At 41.8% G+C, this 20,704-nt stretch overlaps 1 protein-coding gene across 1 annotated transcript; it reads left to right on the forward strand.

Annotated features, from left to right (window-relative positions):
• Positions 1–14,100: 14,100 nt before the first annotated feature.
• Positions 14,101–16,995, forward strand: LOC118124357 (microtubule-associated serine/threonine-protein kinase 3). Its single transcript, XM_035182033.2, has 7 exons — positions 14,101–14,785; positions 14,922–15,124; positions 15,213–15,352; positions 15,831–15,963; positions 16,056–16,221; positions 16,528–16,600; positions 16,875–16,995. Exons 3-7 carry the CDS (start codon positions 15,294–15,296, stop codon positions 16,885–16,887), a joined length of 444 nt encoding a protein of 147 aa, XP_035037924.1. The 5' UTR covers positions 14,101–14,785; positions 14,922–15,124; positions 15,213–15,293; the 3' UTR covers positions 16,888–16,995.
• Positions 16,996–20,704: the final 3,709 nt, after the last annotated feature.

The following is a 20,704-nucleotide window of genomic DNA, read 5'->3' on the forward strand; positions in this document are numbered from 1 at the left end:
TGAAAAGTCAACAAAACAGTTTCCCATTTCATCTTTGTGTTTTGTGTGGAATTGATAGTCAATAGTCTCATTTCTGCAGCACTCCATTGTGAAAACTCCAACAGCTGTTTACTCACCAATCTTACAGAACTGTTGAGAGCTCAGCACCAAACTTAATTTTACTACGCATCAAGAGCTGTATAAGTACAACTGGAAGAAGCAGCACTCTTCAGAGGCCGTCTTATAACGTCTTAAGCTCCTGAAGCTCTTGGTAAGCAACCATCACCACAATCCGCTACCGACAGGAAACCAGGTTCAGCAGCAGAGAAAACTTACAATTAGCCCCACGGATGTTAAGTTTATCATTATAATTTATACCACCTACATTTTGTATATATAATTATTGTGCAAATGAAGTGGAAAATAGATATAGTGGAAAATAAATACAAATGTTAGGAACATAAAATGGTTCGGTGCCAGGGAAGCAGAGGAAAAGCAGAGAAGATGAACATTTACTCAAGCATTACCCTTAATTATGGTCACGATTTTCCTGTGCTTTACTTGACTATTTCCATTATATGAAGCTGTGCTCCACACCAGAGCTGCTACAGGGGATTCTGGAACTTAGTAATTTGCACCTTCAGAAATATATTGTACATAAAACCAGCCAGTATTTATAAAAAGTTGTTAACATGAGCACCAACCTGAGAAGGCTATAAATAAATGTGAGTACATTGTGCTCATAAAACTTGTGTGCTTTTACTTGAGTAAAGATTTGAATGCAGGATTTTGTGTTTTTAGTGTTTGATTAAATTATCTATTTATTCTATCATGGCAAACACCAACATTCTCATTTACAGAAAGGGTGAAAATAAGGTTTAAAGAAGGCCCCATTCCTAGAGTTTGTCTAAGAATCCCAAACACATTAAATCTGCCCCTGAATACAGCTCAGAAGATGTTCTTATGTTTGTGCCATCTACAGTATGTGAGTGTGCATTCTGATTCATGGAGCCGTGTTTTGGCCACGAGAGCTGCAGCCTCAGACTTGTAAAAACAGCTGGTGAATCATTCACTTTATTCAGCTCAGGCCTTTTGCTGCTTTGTGGCTTTCCAGTTCCCTCAGATGCATCTCAAAGCTGACTTGTGGTTGAACATTGTACCCAGTGTTTTCTTTCTGTGCATGTGTTTCATAAGTTCTTAGGAATATCCCCTAAGTTTGGTTCAGTTATTTATAGCCGCCGTGGGCATGCGATCAAGGATAAAACACTTCAGAAGTCCTTTCAGATCTTTGTCCTAAAGTCGAATGAAGGGCACTCTGTGACCACATGCCCTCCATGACAGTTCACTAATTGGAAAATGGGGGTATCCATCGACTTCAATCATCATCTTTTGGTAGTATCAAACATTTCCTGACATTAGATCAGTAGACAACTGCAACTAAATTAACTTTTTGTGCTAATATGAACAAGACAATGTATATTTTCAACAGCCACCTCCAAATTTTTCACAAATACCTACTGAAAATGGCCCAAAAACTAAAAATAGTCTAAGGATAGGAGGATATGAGGCACACAAGGCGTGCCGCTGTCCTGACAAAGTTTTGTCCTGTGTCTCTGTAGCAGGCTTTAGTTCCATCAGTCTCGAGCTACCACTTCACTGAAACTGGACAGGTAGTCCTTCACAAAGGGATTCAGGAACTATAACCAACTGGCTGTACCAGTGGGTCAGCAGGTCAGACTGAGGATAAATGACCTAAGGCTAAGCAGCATCTGGCCACCTCATCATAAACCAATTGGGGTTTACTGGGTCCAAGTCTGCAATATCTGATGGCACATAACAGTTAGGAGTTTAGTATTTCCTCTATTTCAATCAGCACTTTTCTCAAGAATTCTTCTGTGGCAATCTGTTAACCAATGTTCTTAAACGCACGGTGCAAGTGCATTTAGGTTGTGGCCCTATCCGCTTATACTAGTTTAGCAGTTTACTGCACAAATATTGATGATATATGTTTAACTGTCATGTCATATATTCTATTGTGATGCAAGCATGATCAGTTTCTCCACTGTTACCTTCTCAATCTTTTACATTGCTACTACGGGACACCTCCGCTGAAAACTAATCCACATATATTATCATAGAATCTCAAATGAGAAATATGAGAATGAGAAGCTTAACTGAAAAGTGTTGCCGAGTTTCATTCACAAATAAAGTAAAGGGAATAATAAAAACAACGTGGAATAATTCAAACACACATTTTTGTATTTTTACTGACACTTTGCTTTTTGGTTAAGAGACAATGGGCCCCTGGGCACAGAGATGACAGCCTTTAAAGGCCCCCACCCTTCCTACATATAAGCAAGATCATACATTGAGAAAGACTAATTTTGTGTGTGTGTGTGTGTGTGTGTATATATATACATATAAATATATCTGGGCTTTATAGAATGCATCTGGCCAGTGTCACTCCTGATCTTGAATGAAACTCGTACCTTGACCCGGGAGGGAAACGCAGGAAGGGTCACGTTGTCATCACATCCTGCCATGCCAAGATCAACACAGCCAGCTGAAGACTTTTCCATTCGACCGGCTTGCCTGCTTTACTCTCCCAAATAAATGATTCAGTAAGATTTACAGCAGTGCCCTGGTGTTGAAAGGTGGTGCACGCTAAGTTAGGATTCTTTAACTCTGGAGAATATTTCAACACATTTGAGTCAGTGCTGTGAGGGTGAGAAATGTTGATGTTTCATGAGAGCTGAAAATGGAACCAGATATTGAAATCTGTACTTTAAAGTGGAGTCCCGGCTGTTCCTCGGTCACTTTAGAGAAAAGCTCTGATCTTGTATGTGCCTATACTCTGGATTTTTCACCGAATTTTTACGAACACTTTTGTCTCCTTCCATGACCTGAATTAAAAAATCAACAACATTTACACATTTTGAAATATTTTAAGGCAGGTTGTGGAACTCTTCTGTGGGAGAGAAAAATGAATCAAAAACACAATTTGCCATATAAAGTAAAAGGAAGCACAGTCAAACGTTATTCATATGTTTATTTTTTCAGTCCTGGTTAAATCTATGTCATAATCTGTTGGTGACCTTCAGTAATTCAAATATCATGGTGTGACAGTGGAAAGTGGGATCCAGGGCCAAGGAATTTTCTTGTGCTCAGGAAGTTGTTCAGATTCTGCAGATTATGGCCGAATGCGACTGAATGACGAAACACAGGAAACCACAAGCCCTCCAATAAACTGGCCGGGGACCCTGACTGACAGCTGTTTTACCCATTTAGAGCTTAAGTTGCTGGACTGAGATCCACTCTGTGGCAACAGGGAGACTGGCTGCCTGGATGGAGAAAGGTACACAAATAACGTGACTTCACACCTGGAACACTCAGACATGAAGACATATTTATACTGTAGCTCATTTTCTTTTCTGTTACAAAAAACTATGATGAAATATACTCGTTAACAAACTTTATCTTCCTTCATCAGACATGAAAGTAATGAGATGACACAGTCTCCAGGAAACTAAGGGTATAATATATGTGTGCGCATGTGAGAGCAACCCACGTTAAATTAACTCTAAGGCAAACACTGCAAAGATGGTGAAAAAAAAATCGTTGATCCCCCCATTTTTATCAGATTGGCTCCATTTAATGGGTTTTTCTCTTGGGTCATGTTGCACCCCTCCACAAGATTTCATGGAACTACTTTTTGCGTGATCATGCTAACTAATAAACAAACCAACGCAACTCCCCAGGTGTACAGGTGAGACGGCAGGAGGAAACACCCAGACACCCAGTTTGGTCCCCAACACCAACATGGCAAATTTAGACTACGACACAGCTGAGGCTAAGGAGCTAGAGCGAGTTCTTAAAGATACTTAACCTCCTTACGGCCATGACGGAAGTGTGTGAGTGATACACATTGATGCACTGTATGAATGAATGTGTAAAAGGGTAAATGTAAAGAGCCTTAAGTGGTCATCAAGCCTACCAAAGCACGATATAAATACAGACAATTTATCATATCTCTACTGTTCACTGAGAACTGTATTGTTTGTTACTTTGTCTCTGACGGTATAAGGTCATCACACACCTGTGCGGTCTCTGTCCCCCTCCAATCAGCTGTTTGTAAAGGGTTTTGTCATAGGCTGATCCATGTCTATATTTCTCTATAGACAGTATTTAGGACAATTATGCAGTCTCAAAATGTGTAGTGAGGTGTGTTCAAAGCATACTTGTATGTATTACTCAAAAGGAAAAAAATGCTGCTTAATGATCTCCAGGCAAAAATCTGTTCCAGATGAATATAAAATTAGTATCATTTTGATGAACAGTGACACAATAATAGACAACTATGTCATGACATTTTCCTTTAAATGTGTCTGTTGTTTTTTCTCCCTCCTCCCTGCTACTCTCTTCCAGAGACCTAGATTCTCCACCATCCTTCATTCAGCTCTGTGAGTTCTCCCTGGTCACAGTGAAATTTTCCAGGGTTTTGTTTTCCAGTCTTCAGGATGTTTTACCACTGCTGATCCAGTCTCCTCGGCTGCAAAGTGCCACATGCTGTCATTGCCCTGCTGGCTTTTTCCAACCGCTGGCTCTGGTCACTGCACCAGTCCTTCATTAAGGCTCCTGCTCCAGAGCTTCAGTCAACGTTCTGCATAACCACAAATAACCAGACAGCGTGGAAGAGGCCATTTCCTCCTTTTTCCCTTTTCTTCTTATGGTTAAGGTGCATTGCACCTAATTCATAGAACTCATTGCAAGTCTTAGGAAATGTTCTGCAATAACAGAAAAAAAGGAACAGCATTTGTAGACACAAGGGGCTGAAACACTAAAGATGAGTGGAGACTTGCAGTCAAATACTGGCTGGTCCTTGGGGACTATATAAAGCAGGAGAAGGAAAAGGAGTGAAGTGAAAGAGAGTGGGTTGTTGACAGATAAACCTCCGATGTGGCCATCATCATCTACCAGGCTAGACCACTGCCAGAGATCCAGATCTCCAAATGTCTGCCTGCAGTAATATTAGCCTATCTATTTTTCTTTAATTAACATTCCATTCAACATATTGGTTATTCCAAGTTTTAGTGGTTTTAAGGAGAGTTGTGTGCATAAAAACTTTGTCACTGCTTGGCTGTGAGTTCTGGGTTTTCTTTGTGTTTCTCCCTGTCTTCTTGTCTGTTTATGTGTTGTTGGCATGGCTTCACTCACCTGATCACCCGATCACAGCAATCTCTCAATCAGATTTATCTATCAACCCTCGACCGAAAGATAGTTAATTGACACTATAGATCATAAGATTCTGTTACAGAGACTGGGACAACATGTAGGGATTAAAGGAATGACATTCGACTGGTTTAAATCATATTTATCAGATAGATTTCAATTTTTTCTTAATGTTAACAATGACTCCTCCATGCACACACAAGTTAGTCATGGGGTTCCACAAGGTTCTGTCCTTGGACCAATACTCTTCATCTTATATTTGCTCCCTTTAGGCAACATCATCAGAAAGCCCCACATACACTTCCATTGTTACACAGACGACACCCAGCTGTACATATCTATGAAGCCTGATGAATCTAATCACTTAGTCCAACTTCAGGAATGTCTCAAGAACATCAAGGCCTGGATGACCCAGAACTTCTTACTTCTAAATTCAGACAAAACTGAGGTTGTTGTAATTGGCCCTAAACATCTCAGAGAAACACTGTCTGACCAGATAGTCACCTTGTATGGTGTTAGTTGGGCCCCTAGCTCCACTGTGAGGAACCTTGGAGTTATGTTTGACCAGGACATGTCATTTGACCCACATGTAAAACAAGTCTCTAGGCAAGCTTTCTTCCACCTGGGCAATATTGTGAAAATTAGGAACATCCTGTCTCAGACGGATGCTGAGAAACTAGTCCATGCATTTGTTACCTCTAGACTGGATTACTGTAATTCTTTATTATCAGGATGTCCCAGTATGTCTCTGGAAAGCCCCCAGCTGGTCCAAAATGCTGCAGCACGAGTGCTGACAAGAACTAGAAGGAGAGATAATTTTACTCCTGTCTTAGCTTCTCTGAATTGGCTCCCTGTAAAACTCAGAATAGAATTCAAGATCCTGCTCTTCACATATAAAGTCCTTAACAATCAAGCCCCTTCATATATCAAAGAGCTCATAACACTGTATTGTCCCAATGGATCACTTCGCTCCCAAAACACAGGCTCCCTTGTGGTTCCAAGAATCTGTAAGAGCAGAATGGGATTCGGGAGGCAGACACCATCTCTACGAGGTTAAACTTAAAACGTTCCTTTTTGATGAAGCCCATAGTTAGGGCTGGATCAGGTGAGTCCTGAACGATCCCTTAGTTATGCTGCTATAGGTCTAGACTGCTGGGGGAACTCCCATCATGCACTGAGCACTTCTCCCCTTCTCTCTCTGAACTCTGGATAATCTCATGACATTATCCATGCAGAGGGGCGGTATGTGAGAACGCAAATGATCAAAAGAGAGGCTCCGGACTTTCTCTGGAGCCAGTCCCCCATTAAAAACTCAGGAGACTGTCCAGACGAGCTCGGGATGGATCTCGAGGATCTTAAGATGAAAAAGTGGTACCACACATGTAGAAGACACCAACAGAGATGTCAAGAGACACAGACGGGATCTCTGCAGCGAAATGATATGTAACATCCTGCCTCTGCCTGTGATCACCTCACCCCTCACCTGAACACTACAGATGTCTGTGTTGTTGTGAATGTGTCTGAGTGGAGATCAAGGGCATAAAGACGAGACTGAACCTGTGATTTGTGGATTTGAATGAGTTCAATCCAACAAACTAACCAGATGAGAAGCTGTATTGTATGTTAATGCAGAGTCAGGGCAGGCCCTCTTATCAGTTCAAACACATAGAGTCAGGGCGAGGCTTCCTCGTCAGTCCAAACGTCATCGGGGTGCAAATACTCACACACTATAGAATCTCCTGCTGTGTTGTTCATGTGTGAAAGGCATGTCTGAAAACATCTATGCACAGTTCCCGCTATCTCTAGGCTCCACCAGCTCATTTTCTCTTTTCCAGTAACAACCTGACACACTCGCCTTGAGCCAATCAGCTCTAAGCTGTCAAATTTTAAAATGTCTCCTTCCTGTCATTCAGCTGTCAGTTCAGTACCACGATCAATGAGGGAGCCCCTTCCTCTCCTGCACCACCTCAAACTTACTGGGTCATCTCCCTTCACCCATTCAGCCAGATGCTACAATCCTCCTTCATATCCAAAGCATTTAATTCATAGGAACACTTCCATGGTGTTCTACGTTCCACTGGGGTTTAAGTGCCAAAGACTAATCTTTGGGTGTTCAGCAAGACTAGAAAAGCGCTATATAAATACAGACCATTTACCATTAACTATTCCTTAGTTCACAATAAATATAATTCATTCATTCTCATTTGTTTCTGTCCAGTCTCCCCTGACTGTAATAAACAGGAATTGAAGGCTAAGTGTGCACATCTGTTGTGTATAAAAATAAATTCCACTGAATATCATACAGTATTTTCACTTGAAATGCCAAGTCCATCATGAATGTGTGTTTTATTTGAACTTAAACATTTATATGTAATTTATTGCTTTTATCATCTTACTACATCCTATATTATGTGCTTTATTTATTTCACATGTTGCTTTCATTGTTTCTTTTATTTTAAATTGTCTGTTGATATCTGTTCATAATTGTTTTATATATTTGCACATCTGTCTTTAAGACGTGGGTGCAGCGACTAAGTATTTATGTGCTGTCCCTAAAGAATGAGGCTCCTGAGGGTTCTGTAGTGCATCCTCACTGTTGCCAGGCCTCAATAATGAGTCTTTCAGATTTAATAAGGCATACAAGTATTTCATTTGTCCAGTTTAACCTGCAGGAGTTTCTGAAGACTGATGTTACGTTGAAATAAAATAAATAAATTTAAGGCAGCAGATAATGAATACTTAGCATCTCCTGATGTCTCTATATTGTAGAAATGAACCAGTGAGGAAATCTGTCAAACAACCAAGAATTACGTCGGTCACATTAGGAGGTCAAAAAGACAGCAGTCTGAAAAATGTTAACTGCCATGGAAAATAATGATACAGGAGGGTTTGATTCACCACAGTGAGTCAGTCAGCTGAATACTGGCCAGAGGGACAGTGAGCTTGACGTACAGCTGAACTAAAGTTTTGGTACGCAGCCAAACGCTGTTGCAGATGTCAGATGGTTATGGGAGGAGTTCAGATCCATTCACTACAAGTCTTGTTTTTTTCTGTGGTATTCTGTATGGAGCCCACAGCACCACAGTGCACTGGATTCTGGATGACCTCAGGACATAGTGCTCACTCAGAGACGTTGTAAGGGAGTCACTCACTTCATCATTAAGCATATCTGTTTCCAGTTTCTTCTTGCTAATGTCTGAGTGTGATGTGAAAAACAACCTGTGTGGTGCTTTCATACACATCAAATTCAAAATGATGCACCTAAACCCCCCCAAAGCTGTGTGACCAATTTTGTGTTTATTTGATTTACTTACATGAACAGTAATTTCTTTGATTTTCAGGGTGTAACATGATTCCAAATAATATACCTGATTGTCACGTTATTTTATGTTTCATATGTATTATAGAGAGAATGGTAAACGACAGCAGCATTCAAGTGGAACGTTTGGCACCGGAGCAGTTGCACTCCAGGCTGTCTCTTTGGGAGTAAACAGCAGGAGGACAAGGAATATCAGATCTGACAGGATGAGAAGCTGGCAGCCATTATTGGACATTCATCATTAAGTGGAATTTGTTTCGGAATGGGGGAGAAAGTGATGACATCCACCAAGAACCGTCAGGCAGAGGTAATTTATTTCATAATTGTTAAGATGCTATTTGCAATTTCTTGTGTCTTTTGTAATTAACGAGTGCAATTCAATCAGAACAATATTTTATTTGAATGAAAATGGCATTGATGCTTGTGTAGCCCACATTAGAAAAGCAGTGAAAATACATTGAGAGAAAGGGAGAATGTACACTTTATATGACAGTGTAGTGGCTCATTGGGTGACATGCTGTTACATGTTCTAGCCAGTAGGGGGTGGTACCAGCCATCCTCCTAATCTACTCTGTGTCGAGTTTTTTTACCTGTCTGCATCCTGTCTGTCATTTTGCCGCTCAAGCTAGAAGCATACTCTCTGCTTTGCTCAGATCGTTGTCTGATATTCCGTGTCGATGTGTGAGGTAACCCTGCTGACCTGTTGAAAGGTGCAGGGATTGGCATGATTCAACGGTGAGTAGTAAGACATCCGTAGTTGCTGATTAAGAGGAGATTTATAGTAGAACACGGAGCGAAAAAAGTCCGCTAGCCGCTAGGCTAACGGCTATAATGTGAAATTCCACTGTCATTCGCTAATAGCGTTAGCATGTGAGATCTGGGAAATAGTTGTGGGCGAACCGCGATTCTGTCGCCTCGGATCTTTTTATGTTAATTGTGTATTGTTATATGTGAATATCAAAAGCTACCTTGCTAGCTATGTTTAGTATAGAGGTTATTAGGGCAGATTTAAAGCACTGCTTCATGTTCATTTACTCTTGTCCAATAGCTGTGGAGTTTCTACTCATTGAGCTTCAGTATTAGCATGTAGCCATTATGTGCCTTACATAAAAAACCAAAGGACTGATAATATGTGTATGAATGTATGTCTTAAGTCAATGTGGTTCTGTTTTCATATTAATACTTGAACTTTATAGTATTCCAATTTAATTTAGCATTGAGGTTGATCTAAAAGAATTGTAGTTGTATTGATATGTGAGCAATTGTTCATGTTAGCAGATATGGTCAAGATATTACTAGTGTGTGGATGACATTCCATATATACATGTGTGACCTGTCTATAGGTCAGGGGGTTTTTTGGTGAAGAAAAGAATTCTCCGGTGCCAGAGAGGACATCGAAGAACCAAGATTCCAGTTAACTGGATGGTGAGCCAACCTAAAGATCTTTCAGAGGAAATTTGACTTCCACGTTCTTCACTCCACGGTGTGGTAGGACAGACCCTGTACAAAGACGGATTGGGCCCCAACAAACAATCCACAAACTTGACATTTAAGACTGGACTTACAGACTTTGAATTGACTTTTATGTGCACACTTTTTATTTTATTTATTTCTGTTTATTATTTGGGGGAAATTGATGCTGTATTCTATTGTTAAACAAACTTAAACTGCAGTTTGTATTTAAATACAAGTTCATTTAAAGAAATCCTGTTGTGTAATTCTCATTGTTGATGAGAAGTCCAGGGCTCCTACTTACCTAGAATCTCCTGTCCTGGTCCACATTAACACTCATTCTAGTGTAACCAAGGGTTACACTTGCAACAGTTTATTAATCGGGTTAATCAATATAATTTATAGCCTGTCTGGTTGTGGTTCTGCTTCAAGTCTAGCCAGCTGTATCCAAGCACATACAACGACCCTTGAGCTGCCCAAATGTACGCTCTATCACAGCGGATGTCATTGTAGCGCAACTCTTGAGGGGTTTGAGGGTTGGCAATCTGGAGCAGAACTATATACTTTATATATATTAAAATAATTTAAAAGCTCTCATAAATTCTACCAATTCCTCGGTTAAAATCAACTACAGATGCGTAATTTCATGGGAATAGAAATTGTTGGGAGTGACTGATCAATTATAGGCCAATAAACAATTTAACGAAAGTCACAACTGTTACATTTCGATATGAACATTCTCATATACTCTGTTGTAAACTAAGTAAACTATCTCAACTGGTAAAGTTGAAGAGTTTAATTATGACAATAAATGGGGGTCAATTTCATGGTTATTTAATACATTTGGTCAATGCATTAGATAATATAATGTTTGTCTATTTAATTAGGGCCCGAGCACCTCCGGTGGGAGGCCCTATTCTATTTCGAACCAAAGTTTGCAGGGAATTCAAAACCCCAAAAATTTGAAATGGGCGTGGAAAAATGGCTCAACAGCGCCATCTAAGGAAAAGCCCCTCAGTTAGCTTTCACCGATCTTCACAAAAATCGTAGCCCAGGTGTATCATGACCAGACAAACAAAAAAGGTCAGAGGTGCAATTGGAAAAAAGCAACAGGAAGCCCACCATTTTGACTTTAGTAGCCATATTGGCCATTTTCCACATTTTTACTTTGATGTACTTGTCCCACGGCTTTCCTCAGATCACAACAAGATGGAGATGAAAACTACCTCCAAGATCGATTTTTCGTGACACAGTGTGACCGTGGCGTGGCGCCAAAGTTTGATTACACACCATCAAAACACGAGGTTCTGTATCTCAGACATATTTGGTCCAATCGAGTCCAAACTAGACATGTAAGACAAGATTCCCGGCCTGATGACATCTACACAGAAATTATGAATTGAAATCACAGCGCCCCCTGGTGGCAACAGGAAATGTCTTGTTTTTGGAACGTCTTACACTTGGAAGTATTCTTCCTCATCCACTGACCACAACCATGTCAAACTGTCAAATGGGTCTCAAGACATTGATAATGAAGGCATAAGATTACTGTGACTTTTCGTCAAACGCCATAATAGTGGCATGGCGTCAAAGTTCATCAACTCGCCGTGACACACGAAATTGCTATAACTTCGGTGTTTGAGGTTCAACCTCCCTCAAACTACATTTGCGTAACAGCCCCCCCTGCAGACATTCAGATGGTTTTAAGGAATGGGCGTGGCAAAATAACTGACTAGCGCCCCCTAAAGGGCAGCCCTGGCACTACGATTGGCACACCTTCTCTCTGCTTGCCGACATGCACGTCTAAGACCGCGGGTAGAGTCGTTTAGCCATGGTTCTGAAAGTGCTTTAGTGCGTTTCATTCTCAAAGGAGCAACAGAGTCCAGAGTGCTTGTGCAGGTTGAGTTAAAGAGACAGATAAGCTCATCAGCACTGAGAACATCACTACAATCCAAGTTATAGAGCACAGAGTCTTTAAAAATGGCAGAGAAATGCAACAGAGTTTGACTATTAATTATACGGCAGCAGTGCGCAGGAGTAGCTGGCTTGACTATAGAGCCGGGGACAGTGATCGTAAATAAAACCGGCAGATGATCTGATATACAAGTATCACAGATTTCCTTGACATGAACATGTAGGCCATAAGACAACACAAGGTCTAATGTGTGCCCCTTTTCATGTGTGGGTCCAGACACTGACTGGGTGAGATTAAAGCAATTTATAAGATTTAAGAAGTCTTCAGCCATAGGTTTAGTTTCACAGCATACATGTACATTAAAATCCCCACAAATTAAAAAGTGGTCATAGTCCATCGAAATACCCGCTATGAATTCAGCAAACTCTTGCATAAAGTCCTTGTTGAATTTCGGGGGACGGTACACTACAGCACACAGCACAGGGGAGGAGGCATTTAACTCAAACAGCTGAAGCTCGAAACTAGAATAGGTGACAGTTACCGACTGTCGACACTGAAAGATGGATTTAAATACAGTGGCTACCCCTCCACCTTTACCAGTGGTCCTGGGAGAGCTGAAAAAACTACAGTCAGGAGGGAGAAGCTCATAAAAAGCTGTGGACTCACCAATATGAAGCCAGGTCTCGGTCAGGAGCATAAAGTCCAGATCACGGGGTGTGAAAAAGTCATTTAGTACAAAGGTTTTGTTGGTTATAGACCTCGCATTAATCAGAGCCATGTGTAGAGTTAGGGCCATACTGTCCAGCTTTGAGGTGCGACGAAGCATGCGAAGATTGTTGAGGTTCACCCCGCGCCGATCATCGCAAATAGCGTCTAATCTGGGAGTAATCACGACAGGAATGTCGGAGGCTGTGGAAGCATGATTGTTTAAAGTGGTAGAAGAAGAGCAGGGGGTGGCAGGTGATGTAGATAGTCAGTCACAAGGTGTAAATAGTACACCGTGCTGCAGATTACCTGCAAGCATGCGACTACCCTGCGAGCTTGGATGCAGTCCGTCTCGCGCAAACAAGGGAGAGCGATTCCAGAATAAATTAAAGTTGTGGATAAAACCAATGTTGTGAGTGGAGCATACGGACTGCAGCCAGGTGTGGAGGCTGAGGATCGTGCTGAAGCGGCCAATTCCGCGACCCAGTGTGGGAATTGGACCCGAGATGAAAGCAGACTTTCCAGTGCTATTTAGCAGGTCAAAGAGACGGATGAAGTCGGCTTTTGTCAGCTCGGACTGCTGGCGGCTGGTGTCGTGTGATCCGACGTGGACTATTATTCTTTTAATAGTCGTTGGGAGTGAGGCAATGAGTCCGGGAAGTTTGCCGATGATGTCTGGCGTTGTCGCTCCAGGAAAGCAGTGTGTGACTGCATTAATGAAGCGGATGTTATGATGGAGTCTCCGATTATCAGGGTAGTTGGAGGGATTAGCGGACGCAGGGGTGTTCCTGGTTTGGGTGATCTTGGCGAGCGCCGGGTTGCTGCACCGGTATGTGGAATGGAGGAGACCGTAGGGTGCAGAAGCGAGGTGGTGTCTTCCTCCGTAGGGCATGGCTTCCCTGCTGTGGCCAAGCCAGTAAGAACTCCGGAGCTACGCCTGATCACAGCCTCCGTCAATAACCTGCGGCGGGCGGAGGTAGAGGACTTGACCACAGGATTGAGTGGGGGTGCTTCCAGAGGCGGGAAGTCCTCAGTATTCAGGATGTCAAATCTGTTGGACAGCTGGAGGTGTCAAGGTGGATGAGGGGGAGACGGGTGCCCAGCACAGTGCTTGTCCTTTCTGGTTACAATCCGCGGCTCCTGTTTGCAGGGAGTAGTCGGGGCCATCACGGTACGACCGCCCTGGGGTGATCGCGACTTTGCTGGAGCATGGTACGGAGTGGAGCTGGCTATTATTTTTGGCTTTGCTCCCATTGTCACCCACGGATCATCAGGCTGTGCTGGAGTAGACTCGGGATCTGGAACTCCTGTGACGGTGGTGCCAAGCCACGGCAGTGTAGGATCGTTATCCAACCCTTATAGCTGCAACCAGAGTTTTTCAAGGCCGCGATGTGTGATGCCTGAGTCGTGGCGATGGTGGTGAAGCCCATGATGAGCTTGTCTTTCTCCTTGAGTTCAGCTTTCAGAGAAAGTATGCTTTCCCTCAGCTTTGACACGGTAAGATCGTAATGTTAGTTTGCCGTAAAAAGGTGCGCCGGCAGTGACGGACGCGGGACAGTCGTTTGGTGAGTGGGGATGATAGCAAGCTGCACTGCTTTGGCCTCAGCTCCTCTGCTGTGGGTGTGTGTCACGGTTGATGTGGTAAAACGGCGTGAACATGAGAATTGGAGCTGGCCAAGCCTGGAACCCTTTCCAAAACTACACACTGTAACCACTGGTTAGACTTGCCAGGCGAAAAGTCAACGCACGCTTGCTGAAAAACATCCAGACCAACTCACAGGATATGCGTGCGGCTTAAGTGTCCGGCAGTGTGCCTGTGCATGCTGTCATTTGTCTTGTCATAATAATATACGACAGAATAATACAGAGTTGTTAAGTATATTTCTAAATAAGGGTGGTTTTTACGGAGTTACATTTCATGTATGACAACCTTTTGAAATTACATTATATAAAATGAAAAAAAATGCAGGGCTCCCAGAATATAAACTGCTTTCCCTTTCTTCACCCACATCTAAAATACTCCTACCTCATATATTTTACTGCATGTTGTTTATTCCTTTATTTCAGTACATGTTTCAGATTTTTCATGTCTGATTTCAGACCCACTCAGCCTCCAGTCCTCCAGTCAGAAAACCACAGATGAGTGACTTTGAAGAAGAGCAGAATCTTGCCGGCGGCGACTTTGGGTTTGTACGATTTTTACGGTGTTTAAACGGACACTTCAGATAAAGCCCACAGTCAGGTCAAAGTAACAAAGGAGATGAAATGAGGATTTGGTGTTGTAGAATAATCATTTGCTTTCCATTCCAATGTTTTGTCCAGGTCTGTGGACCCTTTGTGGCACAAAAAGACAGGTCAGTCTTTTGCCATGAAGATGATAGATCAGAAGAGTGTGACCACACCTGCAAAGGCCCAGCAGCTGTTCGTGGAGCGCGACATTCTCACCTTTGCTGAAAAACCCTTCATTAAGGCCGGTTCATTTGAGACAAACATGTACCCTGGCTTTGTGGTGAATTATGTCGAAGGTAATGACGTTACTTTGAGCTATGTGACGCACACAAACATCTGCCACTATCTGTATGTGTGTTCTCATGGCTCCCTCTGTCCTCGTAGGTCCGAATTGTGAGTCCCAGCTTGATGACTTGAAGCATTTTCCAGTGGACATGGCCCGATTTGTATGTGGCAGAAACAGTCATGACTCTCAAGTACCTCCACAGCCTTGGTATTGTGCACGGAGACCTCAAACCCGCAAAGTAAGTCCTCAACTTGTGCCATTAAGTCAGCATTCAACACATTTGTTATTTTTCAGATTCTGTTTTCTAACAACTTGTCTGTTAAGGCCCACCCTCCTTGGTTACTGTTGCTATGCTTGCCATAATCGATATTCTTGCATGACACAGTTTATATTGTAAACAGTTGAAGATTTACCATTTAAAATACTCCTTGGTTTTAGAAGCAGACAAAAACAGCTCCTCATCCATGGCTGGCAACCATTGGTTTGAACCAGCTGATTTGTCAAGTATCATTGGTGGATTTAATCCACAGTGCAGGTTTCATCATTTTAACACTAGCTATCAGATATCATCAGCTAACACATCTAAGAAACTCCCCTTCTTTTGATATATCTAAATATATGTGTGTGTATATATATATATATATATGTATGTATATATACACATTCATGCTTCAGGTCACTTCAATCAAATAATCTACTGCTTGCTTCCTTTGTAGCATGTTGATCAGCGCCACAGGTCACATCAAATTGACAGACTTTGGAATTTCCAAGATCGGTCCAGTGAACTTGACAACAGAGCGTCATCAAGGATCCATACTTGATCTAGAGAGAGAGTTTACTGACAGAGAGGTCAGTCTCTTTACTTCTCCATTTACCGAAACTTGTGTTTATGCTTTTCGGTAATTTTCTATTCTCTCATGGTCCATAATTTACTCCTACAGACGTATGGAACTGAAGTGTACATCGCCCCAGAAATGATTCTCGAAGAGGGTTACGGGAAGCCTATAGACTGGTGGGCTCTGGGCATCATTCTGTACCAGTTCCTGCTTGGCGTTGTCCCTTTCAATGGATGCAGGTTGCTGGAACTGTTTACGCAAGTGCTTACACGTAAGAATAACTAGTTCAATTAAGCATCTTTTCATATTCATCCGCTGTACATTTATAATTCTAGCAGTTCTCATTCAACCTGTCTGTATCTTAAAGACAATTTAAAAATATCCCCCTTATTTTATGATTTAACTTGTCCATAAAACTCTTGACACGCAACTTAGAGTTATTGTGTTTATTAGATTAGCGATATTACAGTTTAAATATTTTTTTTAAGGAAATCTACTTCGAGCTTTTGCCATTCCCTGTAGTTTCAGAGATTATTTGATTACTTGATCACATGACTAATATTTGTATCATATTTAGATAAGCTCACTTGTCCAGAGGAAGAACATGACCTCTCTCCTGAAGAAGAAACCTGCGGAGTGCCTGGGTACAAGTAAGTGGCAGCTTTCACAAATGATTCACATGTGGACGAATACCTCATGGTTTGGGATGCACTACATCTCACAGGAATGAGACTAGTCTGGTGGACCTCAAAGAAAAGGTCATGGACAGATAGACGAGGTCTGGAGAAAGAAAAATCTAGACCTAAGAATGTGTGTTCTTAGAACAAAGGAAGATATTAGTGGGGCTAAGGAGGGGACATCTTAAGCTAGGCCTAACATGTTGAAATACAAACCAAATGTTTGATTGTTGTTCTTCTTCTCCAGGAGGAGCACATGAGGTGAAGGACCATCCATTTTTTCAGAACCTCAACATGGACAACCTCCTGATGAGGTTCCTCTGTACATCCCCGAGTTGGAGTATGAGGATACCTGCTCTGAGAACGATAGAGAATCACATTATGAAGATGAGGAAAACTATAAATCTTTCACCTATGTGGCCTTCGGCTTCCGAAAGGTGAGGTTTTTATCCACTGCTGTTTGAGAGAAGTTGAAACTATCTCTTACTATTAGATACTCACTGATTCAAAATGACTAAGAGAAATCCAGTTATTACTAAATTTGTGTGAATCACCAGTGTATCATTATTCAGGACCACAAGCATAAAGAGCATGCAAATAGAGATTGTTGTGTGGTTTTTCACTCATGTTACAATTAATCCCAAACATTATGATAAACTGCTTTTTTTGAAACTTTCAGGCAAATGAAGAGAAGGAAGACATGCCTAACAATGAGAGACATGTCGCGGACGCTGCTGAAAGCCTTGTTGAGGAGGAAGTCTTGACCTCTAGTGAAGAAAATGTCAAGAAGGCTGCTGAAAGCCTTGATGATGAGGAAGACACGGCCTGGGATGAAGGAAATGTTGAGGAGGCTGCTGAAATCCCTGATCATGAGGAAGTCCTGGCCCACAATGAAGGAAATGTTGAGGAAGCTGCTGAAATCCTGGATGAGGAGGAAGACATGACCTCCAGTGAAGAAAATGTCGAGGAGGCTGCTGAAATCCTGGATGAGGAGGAAGACATGACCTCTGAAGAAGAAGATAGCAAGGAGGAAGCTGAAATCCTGCCCCATGGCACCAAAACCATGGGGGTAATTTACCTACAGCTGCTTCAGCTGGCCAGAGAATGTGACTCTACAATCCAGAGCGGTACGGTCAGCACCAACGACTTCTTGGAGCTGGAGAACAAACTGGAGAAGCTTCTCTATGAGGTTGGAATAATTCTCACAGTTGTTTTTTTTAACCACGCTGTCATTTGTTAAGTAGTTTCTAACTCGGGGTGTTTCGTGGAATTACATTCCATGTATGACTTCCTTTCAAATTCCGTTTTATAAAATGGAAAAAAATGCAGGGCTGTCAGAGTAAAAACTGCTTTCCCTTTCTTCGCCCACACCTTACATTCTCCTACCTCATATATTTTACTGCATGTTGTTTATTCCTTTATTTCAGTTCATGTTTCTTAATTTTCATGTGTCTGATTTCAGACCCGCTCAGCCTCCAGTCCTCCTGTCAGAAAACTACAGATGAGTGACTCTCAGGTCAGAGAGTAGTTGAATCTCAGACATGGACGTACTGAAGGAAATGAGGAGACAATGAGGAGACAGGGCGGGCAAAGGAGACGAGGAGAAGAGGAAGAAGAAGAAAAGTCAGGAAGTGTAATGATAGACACGCTTTCAATGCGCACTTCAATTAAACAAAGCATAAACTGTTAAAATGCCAATGATGGAAAAAATAAACCATAAAACATTGATAACACTTGAGATACTTGTGTGATGTCACCACACTAGCCGCTACGTACGCCAACACGGTGACTTTTTTACCCACGACTTCTCTGCAGTCTATTCTACATTATCACATGACTCACTGCTCATGAGTCTGACTACGCCCATTTTCAAATGTTGCTATTATTTTCCATAGTTGTGTCGCTTTCAAGTCACAACATACACACAGACACAGATTTCATAATACTGCACAAAAGTGAAAATAAGAATACCAAAGTAGATCCTTAGCACCTGAGTAACACTTTGCAACAACAGCGAAAAAGAATGAAGCTATTCCAATACCAACAGTCTGTGTGGAACTCGGCTGCAGCAGAGTAAACGTGTCAAAGACAGTCTTTGCCTCATTATTCTTGGAGTTTAAAGTCAAATAAGGGACCTGAATATATTTTGTTAATACCCAATAACAGAAAAGAAAACACGTCCTGAACAAAACAGTATCAAAATAAGAACATTGAGGGTTGAGAGTTAATTCTGAAGTTGAAAACAAACACTCAATAGTCAAAGGAAAGACATTGAGACAAAAAGGAAATTCATACGTGAATAATCCATCTGCTGATTTAAAGCATCCCGACAGCTACTTTGTGGATTTTTCACATTAACACACAAACATTTCCTCCCAAAATTAGACTTTGTATAAGAGGTTGCCCTGTGTGAAATACTCCATTGATTGTGACTGCAGTTATTGAAGCACACTGTTTTAAAGATTCACAATCACTGATGGTGGTGGACAGATTACCGGAGCCTGTGTTTGACTGGGAAAAGATCAATCTGACTGAGCTGTGATGGGTGGCTAACTTGGAAACAACCACAAAACTACAAGAGGGATAAATGGCCATTTTAAAGCGTTCAAATGATTTGTTAAAGAGCAGCAGAAAGCTGCCTCTGACTTGGCGTCGCCTTCACCTAAAATCATTTCCTCAAAAGCAAAAAAAGACGAATACATTACATGGCAACAAGAAGCTATTATGCTACCACTTAGCACAAGATAGATCATTCAACATGGCTGCAAAAGGAGTGTTCCATTATGGTAGCATGAATGTACTGCACCTTTGTTCTTATCTGACACAGCAGGTTTGTCATTTGCTTTGTGCATCATGCACGTTGAAGTTGTGTGGCGGAGAAAGGATTGCATGGGGATCAGGGGGCGACCTGGGCAGAGCGGTTAGGGCGAGTACCACATGGGCACCAATGGCTGATGGGCCCGGTCAGCCGGACCATTCACACCATGTGTGTCACTCCCCTGCCCTCTCTCCCCTTGCTGTGTGTGTGTGTGTGTGTGTGTGTGTACGTGTACGTGTACGAGAGCCTCGGCAGAGCATAAATGTGCATTTGTCAACGTGAGTGGATGTGCAACTACTTCTACAATTGTATTCTTCATTGAGACAAGTGGTGTTTTTCGAAAACAAGTACAGAAATGTGGTCTCATGCTGCTCCAGCCTCCGACAAAAGGTTCCTCTCGGCAGGTGGGTGTCTTCAAGCCCCTGTCACCTGCTAGTCTTTCCACAAACTGCTTCTTAAACTCCTTATCTGTTGCTATCATGTAAGTTGTGTGCGCGGACACATACATACACACAACTTACATATGGGTTTTTGCCCACATAAGGAAGAAATACATTTAGGTCCCCACACCATTAGTATAGGTCATACTAATGGTGTGGGGACCATGCCCCCACCAAATACTTGTTTTGAACACGACTTAAGCAATTTCAAAAACAGGCGTCAACAAAGGTCACTTCATTCTTTCAATGTTATCTTGTATTGTTGAGGATGCTTTTCCACATTTAACCAGTCTAGAAAACTTGAAACAATTGTTCTTTTCAGCATTTCAAAAATATGTCCCATGCTGCCTTTTTTAGTGAGGACAGTCCATTTTCCAACCGCTAAGTCAGGCAAGTCCAAATCTATGTTTCACGAACTACCTTCAAATATCAACCTCAAGAACCAAACAAATCGTTCTCATATATTCAAGTCTGATCCAAAACAAACCTTTTTCTCCACAGTGGTATTTCACCATCAAGTACCACAGCCGACAATTAAATAAACTCATAGTATAATATTTGAAAACCCAAATAGAAAAAATCATATTTTACATATATATATATATATATATGCAAGAACAAATGCGAAGAAGTCTTTCATCACTTTCTCTTTTTTCTCCCCATACATATTTCATTAGAGCCATATGTGTTAAACTGTCCAGAATACAAGAAGCAGAGAGAAGAAAGGAGGCACAAATAGAGGAGAGCGGGATCGGGTGGGTGGGAGGCTGGCGAAGAGAAATGAAAAGAAATGAGGGGTAGAGACAGCACATGGCAGAA

This window comes from Hippoglossus stenolepis, chromosome 17 (assembly GCF_022539355.2).
Source record: "Hippoglossus stenolepis isolate QCI-W04-F060 chromosome 17, HSTE1.2, whole genome shotgun sequence".
In the NCBI taxonomy this organism is placed as follows: domain Eukaryota; kingdom Metazoa; phylum Chordata; class Actinopteri; order Pleuronectiformes; family Pleuronectidae; genus Hippoglossus; species Hippoglossus stenolepis.